The sequence below is a fragment of the Procambarus clarkii genome, chromosome 52 (assembly GCF_040958095.1).
Source record: "Procambarus clarkii isolate CNS0578487 chromosome 52, FALCON_Pclarkii_2.0, whole genome shotgun sequence".
NCBI classification, from domain to species: Eukaryota; Metazoa; Arthropoda; class Malacostraca; order Decapoda; family Cambaridae; genus Procambarus; species Procambarus clarkii.
In genome coordinates this window covers 3532874-3544972 of record NC_091201.1, presented here as the reverse complement: position 1 = coordinate 3544972, position 12099 = coordinate 3532874, and the positions used below count along the sequence as shown (strand labels likewise).

Below are 12099 nucleotides of genomic sequence, written 5' to 3'. Positions count from 1 at the left end.
TTATTCATTGTTTCACCTCTGGGCTGCTCATGCACCGATTGAGCCCACTTGGTTTCTTCTAGATTTATGATGTCCCCCCCCCCCTTTGGTCCAGGATTCTTTTTCGAAAGCTCTGTTTTTGTTAGACTTGGCTTCCAGTTATAGGGTCAGGGAGCTTCATGCTTTCCTCTAGAGGCAGAGTTTTTGTTCTTTTGACCCCAGTGGGCATTTTATTTGTTTGCAGCCAGCTCTTTTCTTGCAAAGAATGCATTGGCTGGCATCCAAAAGGGTCCTTTGGTTATCGATGCTTGGTTAGGCAGGGAGTGAATCATGTGCTGTAGGCTCATGTAGCAACTCCTTTCTGCTACCTTCAGGCCACAGATTCTGCCTTGGTGAATGCTTTGTGGATCAATCCTGTTTCCTTGGTTCCCTGTTCCAAGGCTCATGTCTCCCAGATTGTCCGCAATGATATAAAATCTAGCCAGCCTTTAGTCTACTCTCATGCCCATGATGTTGGTGAGGACTCCGCTCTTCCAGTTGTTTTTGCTAACATGTCCTGGATTGATATTCGGGAACATGGGTTCTGGTGTTTAAACAGGGTACTGGTGGCCTGGTACTGGGTTAATGTTCCTGGACCTTGTCATCCCTTGTGTTGCATTGGGTCGTGTGTTTCAGCCTGCTGTCTCATCTTCATCTTGACCTCTTGCCATTCCTCCTCCCTGATGAGTCTCTATTTTCTTTTCCATTGGTAGTTAGCTTTATGAAGCCTCAAAGAGCTCCTCCCAGAAAACCAGCAGCGAATGTAATGAAATGCCAATTTCTGAGTGATCTCCAGTGGCTCCCTGATCTCCCCTCCGCCCCAACCTCCCTTCCAGGTTGTCCGTTGGGGATATATTGTGTTTGTATCTGCTCCAGGACTGACTGCTCCAGCCAGTGGACAATGTGGGCCCCAGCCCCCCTCCCTCCCCAAACGAGTGGGAAGGGTGGTGCAAAGGAGCACATGCTTGTTTAGACACATTTTAAATACCAGTACTTTGTTTACATTGTGGAGGGAGTTCATTTGGCAGGTTGTGAGGCTACGGTTTCTTTTTTCTATCGGTTTGCTGACTTTCCGGGTGCCTTCCCTGATGAGGTGGTGGAGCATCACCTACTTCCTGCAACTCTGTGAGGAAGTCATGTTCTGGCTCTGGTCCCTGGTAGGTAGAACTGAGCTCCACAGCTGATGTGAACTAACACCAGTTAGGGGCTATCTTAGCAAGATGACTTGAGGGAACCACCAGGGCTCGCCCAGAAATTGGCATTGCATTACATTCTACGCTAGTTTTTTCCATTTATTCTCAAGAACATTTATATAAAAATTATTTTTACACCAAATTTAGTTATAACTTGAAACAGAACTTTGAAAATATTAATAGAATATTTTAGGCTATTTTAGCATGGCTGAGCAGGACTTTGAGAGACTTTAAGCATTTATTTAGAGGGGGAGTGTGAAGGGGGGGGGGGGATCAGAATTCCCAAGTGTTGAGGATACTCGAGAGGAAAATGTGGTGTATATTATAAGACATTTGTTTCTATACTTTGACTTTGCTCTGAAGGCTACTGTTACACTTTGTGTGCTATAAATATTTTATGTGCTGTCTACCATATTGAGATTTGTTTTTCTCTTAATTAATAACATTAATTATTATCTATCTATAGACCACCTCTAAAAAAGGTGTTGTTGTTAAATTATCATTATTGTATGACAGGTTTAACTTCAATGAATACAGCTGTTTGTTATGATGTAATTTATTTTGTGTTTAATGTGTGATTTATTTTATTGTACACAATTAAGTTCTTCAATATGCTTATGATCCCGCAGGATATAGTGTCCAGGAAGCAAAGTATGACTATGATGATCAAAGCAGCCAAGTGCAAGACTCAGTATATCTTCTTGACTCCACTTGACATAGACACTATTGCTCACCCAAATATTTATATATTCAGGTATTTATGTATTTTTTCTCTTTAATCATTATGAAATGCTAAGCATGACTTAATTGTTAACTAAGACTACATGCAAGTACTGTACAGTACACTGTAATTTTGAGTAATTAGGTATCCCCTGTAGAGAAACCATTTAGTTTGGATATGAAAATGTGAGTTGTCTGCGTGATATTTGGAGAATACCTTTTTATAGTAGTTTTGCAGACTTGCATCTTGAGGTTATCTTGAGATGATTTTGGGGCTTTTTAATGTCCCCACGGCCCGGTCATCGACCAGGCCTCCATCCCTAGGAAGCAGCCCGTGACAGCTGACTAACACCCAGGTACCTATTTTACTGCTAGGTAACAGGGGCATTGGGTGAAAGAAACTCTGCCCATTGTTTCTCGCCGGCGCCTGGGATCGAACCCAGGACCACAGGATCACAAGTCCAGCGTGCTGTCCGCTCGGCCGACCGGCTCCACATATGGTGGTGCAAGGAAGGTCCCATGTATTGGGCCATGTAGCTCCCTGATGGCAAAATTTTTGAATGACTTTTAACACATCATTGGGGAAAGACCCTGAGTAGAGAACCAATACCCTTAGAAGTTTAGCATTACAGATTGGGCTGTCAGTAATAATAGTTGTATCACAGAACGCATAGAATATAGGTATACACGTACAGTACAACCTCCATTCAACCCACTATATGGGACCAACCCCAGTGCATTGCAGGGTTGGATTCGTTTCTGGAGGTGACCTTCAGGAGGCGTTTGTGTCAGTCTTTTTTTTTTCTTGTAAACAATAACAATGTATTATCATATTATATACTGTACCTATATATTACTACTCTACTAAAAATAGCAACTTGTTACAGTTGTTATTTACCTTATTGTTGGAATAATGTCCATCTTGATTTCTCATGGAGTTGTGAATGCTGTACAGTAAATATGTACTGTACTGTATTATGCCATTAGCACTGTATTGATAAGTAGTTCTGCTGTATATTGAGTACTACAATACAGTTTATGAAAACTATTTTACACTAAAATTACTGTACTGCAACCTTAATTTGAACACTAACACTATGTACTTAAATTTAACACTTATTCTAACTGTACTGTACACTCCACACACAATGTTCTTAGATGTTTGCATCAGCTTTGCTGGTGCTTGCTGCTGCTGTGTTTACTTCAGCTGCTTCTGAGCTGGTGCTGGCTGCTGTTGTACCAGTGCTGGGTACGGCTGTGCTGGTTGATTTTCTGCTACTAGTTCTTGCAAAATATTGACTCACTTTCGGCACTAATAAGGCACTATTAGCAAGCCCTTGAGACATCTTGTTGTATAACAATACAGCTGTAGTAAAAAAATGGTAAATTCGAAGATTATTCTTCTACTGGCGGACAAACACGATACTCGCAGACAAAGCTAATTGCACTCGGTGCCTACTGTATGAACGCAGACTAGGTCTATACACCCTACAGTAGGCTGGTGTTTAAGCCAGATACAGTAACATAAATTTCTTTCAAATATTGGATTTACATAAAATTATATATTTATGGGTTATATATTTAGTTTAGCAACAATATTACGATAATAAGAGCTATAGAAAATACTTATTTTAGAACTGATTTATTTTATTATTTTGAAGCTGTAGGTCACTGAACTGTGGCGACGAAATCAAACGAAACATGTATGGTGCTGGGTGTACACGGATTAGACCCGTCCACTCACACTGGAGTTCTTGTGCCAATAACATGAATAATTTCTCAAATAGCAGATGCCTATCATATTGCAGTATATTTTTGGTTTTATTTAGTTTACTTTAATTAGGATAATGAAGAGCTATTAAAACACTGGTTTTAGAAATGATTTATTAATCTGAAACTTTCAAAGTCATGGGTCACTGAATTATGACGACACAGACAAAAGTGAGTGAAACCTCACTGTAAAGTGAGGTTTACAGTACAATATTCCCTTATCTGTTCACCCTCACTCATCTTGTCTCATCACAGAAAATGTATATAAGAAGAGTTCAAGACATTAGCTAGCTATTCACACTTCAGCCTTTAAATTAATCTTCAAAAGATTAATAAAAGATTAGGTCCCACAAATCGGTAAATTAAAATCATGGAAACACAGTCGTTTACTTGTGTGGTGCACTCTGGCTGGTGTTTGGTTCATATGGTTCACTTGTTGTGTGGTCCACTCTGGCTGGTGTTTGGTTCATATGGTTCGCTTGTGTGAACCACTCTGGCTGGTGTTTGGTTCATATGGTTCACTTGTTGTGTGGACCACTCTGGCTGGTGTTTGGTTCATATGGTTCACTTGTGTGAACCACTCTGGCTGGTGTTTGGTTCATATGGTTCACTTGTTGTGTGAACCACTGGCTGGTGTTTGGTTCATATGGTTCACTTGTTGTGTGGTCCACTCTGGCTGGTGTTTGGTTCATATGGTTCACTTGTTGTGTGGTCCACTCTGGCTGGTGTTTGGTTCATATGGTTCACTTGTTGTGTGGTCCACTCTGGCTGGTGTTTGGTTCATATGGTTCACTTGTTGTGTGGACCACTCTGGCTGGTGTTTGATTCATATGGTTCACTTGTTGTGTGGTCCACTCTGGCTGGTGTTTGGTTCATATGGTTCACTTGTTGTGTGGTCCACTCTGGCTGGTGTTTGGTTCATATGGTTCACTTGTTGTGTGGTCCACTTGTGTGATCCAACTTATCATATGAAGGAATTATATATATATATTTGTCACTAATATGAGTTCCATTAACAGTACAGTGGTGCCTTGGTTTCGAATGCCCCTCTTTTCAAATTTTTTGGTTCTCGAGCTCAATTTCTTCTAAAAATTTGACTCTGTATTCAAATTCAAGGTTTGCCTTGGTGCTTGAGTTTGTTGATACACGTATGGACCCACCGAGCACCTGGCACGCTTCAGTTTACCAGTGTCTCCCGCCTAGTGATGACCTCGCTTGAGTTCTTTGTGAAGAATTTCATAGTTTTCTGCATTTTTGGTTTCTGAACATAAAAGTTCTTATTATATATCATGCCATGGGTTCCCAGAAAGTCAGTGGTAAAGTTCAACCTAAGAAAATAGTTGTGAGGATGACAATAGAGGAAAAAACAAGAGATCATTCATCGTGTGACAATGTGATGTCTCGCTACAGACAAGTGTTAAAACGTAGGGAAAAACAAGTGTCTGTAGACAGATTTTTAGTAAGACAAGCAAGCAGTGAGCCACAACCAGGTCCTAGTGGTATGCTTGTAAAATGTGAGAGATGTCATCACTGCTTGATGTCATAATGGAAGGGGACTCCCCTTCCAAATACTATCACACCACCTCTCTTCCCTCCCCCCCCCCTCCTCACTATCTTCATATGCCAACAAGAGTTCTCAATAAAGGTAAGATATACTTGTACATACTGTAGTACAAAATGAGTAGAAGTATTTATAAGATGTATTTTTAAATTAATATCTTTGGAAGTGTACAACGGATTAATTCAATTTACATTATTTCTTGTGTTAAAATTTATTTTGGTTTTTGAACCATCACTACGAACATATTAAATTTGAAAACAAAGGTAGCACTGTATTCTTTGATTAATAAAACATAGATGTTTGTTATTACATCATGTAAACAAGTTAACTTTCTAGACACAATGTACACATGTTACATATAACTGTCTACATTTTTATGCACTATAACTGGTAAGCAGTTCTGGTGGGTGTGGTTATAAAATCCCAGCACAACATAGCACCACATGCTACCAGTAGGTGATGCCATCTTGTGCAGCAAAATGTCTCCAATACTGCTATTATTATTAGATTGCTGTCACCAAATCATGAATATGAATCATTTTCCACAAGTGTATTTTCTAAAACATTAGAACCCAATTCATGATGCTTAATTGCACGACACTGCGGCTGTGTGCTGCTAATGTCTGTCTCTTCCACTGTGAACATCATAACCAGCACTGTGTTCATGATATCTGAACCTTGTGTATAGTCTTTATCACAGACACGGTCTACTATTACACTATCATTGCAAAACAATCAGCTATTTATTTTGTGGTTATTAAATGATGGTGTGGGCACAAGCTGCATGGCAGTGCTGTGAGCTGCTGCAGCATGTGGTCACCCTCTCAGTAACTGAAGCCTCACACCTAGGAGAGGGTGCCCAAAATTGTTTCCAAGATAGCATCTGTTTACTGGACACCTGAGGCTGCAAATGTTAGCCCCGTGTACAAACAGGACTTTTAAATCTTACACGTTTCTTTAACCCACTGGACTGCGCCAACCGAGAAAACTCGGTCGATGGGAAACTGCACCAACCGAGAAAACTCTTTTTTTTTATTTCATCGTACCTGTTCAAAATGTGTGCGCGGTTGGTTGTGTACAAAATGGACTCTTAGGACCTCCAGGGAGAGGCAGCCATCTTGGAAAAAATTTGCAGAATGCCCTAGGGCTGCTGGCTGGGTTAGTACTGAGTGAGCAACCATGGGTGGTGCACGTGCCTTTGGCTCCCAAACACCTGTCCAAGGCGGTGTTGAAAGAACGCGCCCTGTTGGTAAAATTCAAACCTTAATGTTTGAAGAACATAAGGGTCATGATACTGGTGAAGCTAAGCGCAATAAGGACCTAACACAAAGGTCGGATGCAAGTGATATAGCACCTATGAGAACGATACAGCGAGCGTATCCAGTTGTAGCTCTGAGTGCCACCCTTGCCCACCTATGCCATCTCCAATTTATATAGATGATACATAGATGAATCATTTTCTGCGTTCAGTGAAGATGCATCTGATACAAGTAGCACAGATGAACAGTGTTAGCGGCTTCCATGGTGGTGTTTTCCATAGATATTCTCAAGAATAGTTGAATCTCTTCCAGACTGACTGACACTCTTTGAGGCTGGCTGAATCTCTTCCTGTGTGGAACCTTACAAAGCAAACTTTTCAAGACTACCTTACAAATTGACCTTTTCCTGTAATCTTTTCAATACTACCTTATGCTTTACAAGTTTGGCTACATACCACCTACAAGTACTGAAGCAAAGGGTGTACGTGAGTGCGTTATTTGCAAGCACACAGAACGAAGAAACAGGAAGTGAAAATCCATCTGTACCTGGTGCAACGAGAGCGAAGTCGTGCTGTGCACCATGGACTACTTTGTTGATTATTACTCACCCGAAGTACTGAGTGTGTAATACAGTGTGTTACTGTGTAAATAGTGTGTGAAACTGTACATATTGTAATTTTAGTGAATTTTTAACAAGTAATATTGCGACAATAAACATTTATTGTGGACACATTACTGACACATGTATCCCAGTTCCATGGAACATTATGAACGTTCTACTGTATACATATTGTAAAGGACACAAATATGCATCATACGATAAAACAACAATTATAACTGCATTGGAAATACATAGAACAAATAATTTAAAATAAATTTGTGGCAACACCCGGTGCTTGAATGGCCCGTGCGACCGTGTCTGGGAGCTTCGTCACAGCGCACCTTGTCCACGTCCCCACAGCCAAAGTAAGTGGAATTTGGTATTTATTTTTACATAGTTCTGGGAAGGGAATTTATCATTTTACAAAGAAAAAATGATTTTTTTGAAACACTTGATTTTATGTACACAGGGAAAATTTCACAATACGCTCTGCCCATCACAGTGGTTAACCACTGTGATGGGTTAACCACTGTGATGCACCGAGTTTGTGACTCGGCGCACACAAACTCTCACTCGTTTATTGTGAGTTTATTGCAGTTTTATTTGTTTTTGTTTTTAATCATATATGATGCATATTTGTGTCCTTTACAATATGTATACAGTAGAACGTTCATAATGTTCCATGGCACTGTGATACATGTGTCAGTAATGTGTCCACAATAAATGTTTATTGTTGCAATATTACTTGTTAAAAATTCACTAAAGACACAATATGTACAGTTTCACACACTATAAAGTAACACACTGTATTACACATTCAGCACTTCAGAAGTGAGTAATAATCAACAAAGTAGTCCATGGTACACAGCGCGACTTCGCTCTCGTTGCACCAGATAAGATAGATTTTCGCTTCCCGTTTTTTCATTCTGTGTGCTTGCAAATAATGCACTCGCGAACACCCTTGGCTTTAATACTTGTAGGTGGTATGTAGCCAAGCTTGTAAATCATAAGGTAGTCTTGAAAAGATTATAGGAAAAGATCAATTTGTAAGGTACTCTTGAAAAGATCGCTTTGTAAGGTTCCACACTGGAAAAGATTGTCATTCTCAAAGAGTGTCAGTCAATCTGGAAGAGATACATGCTTGAAGGGGTTCTGGGAGTTCTTCTACTCCCCAAGCCCGGCCCTAGGCCAGGCTTGACTTGTGTTTGTTCCATCAGGCTGTTGCTTGGAGCGGCCTGCAGGCCCACATACCCACCACAGCCCGGTTGGTCCAGAACTTCTTTTAGAAAACAGTCTAGTTTTCTCTTGAAGATGTCCACGGTCGTTCTAGATTCGGACATCGAGATTCAGGCATTCTGGAAGAGATTCGGCTATTCTTGAAAATATCTATGGAAAATGCTACCATGGAAGCCGCTAACACTGTTCATCTATGCTACTTGTATCAGATGCATCATCACCAGGAAATGATTTGTCTATGTATGTTGTATATAAATTGGAGATGGCATAGGTGTGCAAGCGTGGCGCTCAAGAGCCACAACTGGATTCGCTTGCTATATTGTTGTCATAGGTGCTGTATCAGTTGCATCCGACCTTTGTGTTAGGTCCTTATTGCGCCTAGCTTCACCAATATCATGACCCTTATGTTCTTCAAACAATAAGGTCTGAATTTCACCGACAGAGCGTGTTCTTTCAACACCCGTCAGACAGGTGTTTGGGAGCCAGAGGCACGTGCGCCTCCCATGGTTGCTCACTCAGTACTAACCCAGCCAGCAGCCCTAGGGGATTCTGGGAATTTTTTCCAAGATGGCTGCCTCTCGCTGGAGGTCCTAAGAGTCCATTTCGTACACAACCTACCGCGCGCACATTTTGAATGGGTACCAAATATTCAAAAGGTGTTTTCTCGGTTGGCGCAGTTTCCAATCTACCAAGTTTTCTCGGTTGGCGCAGCACAGTGGTTAAAAACGACCCCAGCCATGTTGCAGTTAACGGATAATTAGTGTGATCAACTCCAGCTGTGTCATGCAGTGGAAGGGTTAATGGATTTCTAATAAAAGATAGGATAGGATAGGTATACAGGTGAGAGGGGGGGTTATCTTGAGATGATTTTGGGGCTTTTTTTTAGTGTCCCCGCGGCCTGGTCCTCGACCAGGCCTCCACCCCCAGGAAGCAGCCCGTGACAGCTGACTAACACCCAGGTACCAATTTTACTGCTAGGTAACAGGGGCATAGGATGAAAGAAATTCTGCCCATTGTTTCTCGCCAGCACCTGGGATTGAGCCCAGGATCACAGGATCACAAATCCAGCATGGTGTCCGCTCGGCCGACCGGCTCCATGGTCAAAAATGGTTCCCAATTTTTGTTCCATATTTCAAAATTTACTAATTCCTCTTTATATCACATGCATTTCTTATCCGGTTAATTGACTGGATATTTTTTTTTACAGAATGCCTGACCCCGAAAGAAACGATTCAGAAAGACGAGGAATTGAAACGTGAGAAGCCCCATTTTGCATGATCAAATCTTCCATAATTCTTTGTGTGCAGATGTGTGTTGGTGTATGGGTTAAAACAAGGGTATATATGAGGGTGTTGTGGACAGTGGTACTGTGTCTCCAGTATACATCCAAGCCATTGCTCATCTTATTAAAAATTGGTATAGTTGTATAAGGATGAATTTTTTTTTTTTCAACCTCAGTCATCAAGGTTTGAAAGATTCTAGTTAACTAAATGAAAGAAGTTATAGCCGAGGACTATAAAGCCTGGAAATAATTGATATTAGTCAAACTTGATATTTGTCGATAATTGGTTTTATGTTCTGTATTCTAAAAGGATACTGTAATAGAGAAACAATAGTTACTCTATTTTAAATTAACAAATGTGTTGTATCTATGAAATACAAAAGGGTTAATACGTTCTGAAATTAATTCAATGTTAAATTATTTGTTGTGCTTCAGATGAGTAGAAGCCAGTTATGGCCACTTGAAATAATGAGCACCAATCACTTTTGACCTCAAAGTGACTGGTGCCATCTCATCTTATTCATAGGCTGAACTATAAATAGGAATGAAATTCCTGCTGCTAAACTAAATGCAAGAATCATCTGAGATGCTGGAGTCAGTCATTGGATCATTTGCTCTGAAATACCCTATAAGCATGTATGAATGCTATGAAAGTTTTATAATGCAGATGAATTTTGGTGAATTCAAAATAATAATAAGGATTTTGTACTTCTTATACTTTTGTATTACATTTAACTACAGAATACAAGCTTGTCGTGATGTTTGTTGCATTGTGTTTATATGGCCAAATCATTGTTAACACAACAGAAACACTGATGAGTGGGTGTACAAGGTCTGTGTATCTGTTGTTGAGTCGTTAGATGAGGTGTGGAGAGCCTGCCTCATCATTGGGCTAATTAGCTGCAAGATGTCAATGCAAGCCATTTTGACCCTTATTTTCTTTTTTTCTTTTGTGTTCATTCCATGTATACATTCCCTTTATTGTTTCATAATTTGATCAGTGAAATATAAAGTATTATCCACAAGCTGTAATGTGTTTATATTACCAACATACACAAATGTTAATACATGAATATACTTTGTGATGACAGATGCTGCATCAGTTAGCAGTACATATGGGTAATGGTGATCACATGCTACATCAGTTAGAACATACCGGTAATGGTCAAACAACTCTCAATGATTACAAGGATCAGCATTTCCCACAGGGCTCAAGATCGTAGATTGTGAGCTGCACTTGACCTCCAAATGCAGCTCCAAACACAGCAAGAGCCAGGTCCACATAGTAACAAAGCAATGCACAACAAATGGCCACACAGGACAAAGTTCAAGAAAGACTGGCACTTAGCAGAAAAGGACTAGGATCTGCCACAGCTTGCTAATGATCTGGGAGCCTTACAACTGACGTTCTTTAAAATCTGCATCAGCAACAGAACTGATGGCATTAGCTAATGAACAGTGTGAGCCCCGGCTCCCACCTTCCCCCAACTTGTGGGGCAAACGAGTGCAAGTTTGTTTGCTTACATTCTTGGGAGGCAACCCGTCCTCAGATCAAATCCATTCCATCCAATGGTCAACCATTCACATGGTCGACTGTTGATGCATTCATAAATTTTAACATGCTGTTCATTCAAAACAGGAATTTTCTCAAATATAAATTAATATTATTATATATTAGCATATAGTGCATATTTAGGCATTTGTTAGGTTAGGTGTATAGGTTCTGCTGGCGATTAATTGCATTTGTAGTATGTGGGTGAAGCATTTACGGCATTGGTTCAAACAAAAGTCGTCAGCGAAGCACTTGTTCCGGAAGTGTTCATACGTAATCAGTTGTCGTATGTAAGCAGTTTTTTATTCATAAATGGAGTTTGGCGGGTGCAGGGAATGGACTTAGCCCGTCCTCAAACACAGGCCAGTGGGAGGAGAATTTACACATGGAAAATATTAGAGGGGCTGGTCCCAAACCTGCACACAGAAAATAACATCACATGAGACCAGAAGGCATGCCAGGATGTGTAGAATATCCCTGTTGAAAAGCAGAGGTGCAATAGTTGTAGCACCCCAGGTTGCAATTATTTTACCATGTGGCGCAGTTGACCAGAGCGTGCACTTGAGAACACCCAGCGCATAGGTTTAAACCCTCATCACGGCTCCTGTGGATTTGTGTACGTATTGGTTACCTTGCTATGAGTTTTAGGCTCGACGTCCTCGACCAGGCCTCCTGGTTGCTGGACTGGTCAACCAGGCTGTTGGACACGGCTGCTTGCAGCCTGATGTATGAATCACAGCCTGGTTGATCAAGTATCCTTTGGAGGTATTTATCCAGTTCTCTCTTGAACACTGTGAGGGGGTCAGCCAGTTATGCCCCTTATGTGTATTGGAAGCGTGTTGAACAGCCTTGGGCCTCTGATGTTGATAGAGCCCTCTCTCAAGAATATCTATTGCACCTCTGCTTT

General features: G+C 40.8%; 1 protein-coding gene across 1 annotated transcript in view; it reads left to right on the top strand.

Moving 5' to 3' along the window:
* Positions 1 to 10667, top strand: part of LOC123763703 (Structural maintenance of chromosomes 6) — a 129701-nt gene extending 119034 nt beyond the window's left edge. The window contains exons 24-25 of the mRNA XM_045750994.2: positions 1841 to 1965; positions 9566 to 10667. Of these exons, the coding sequence (XP_045606950.1) occupies positions 1841 to 1965; positions 9566 to 9617 (177 nt within the window). The 3' untranslated portion in view covers positions 9618 to 10667. The remainder of the gene's footprint in view (positions 1 to 1840; positions 1966 to 9565) is intronic.
* Positions 10668 to 12099: the final 1432 nt, after the last annotated feature.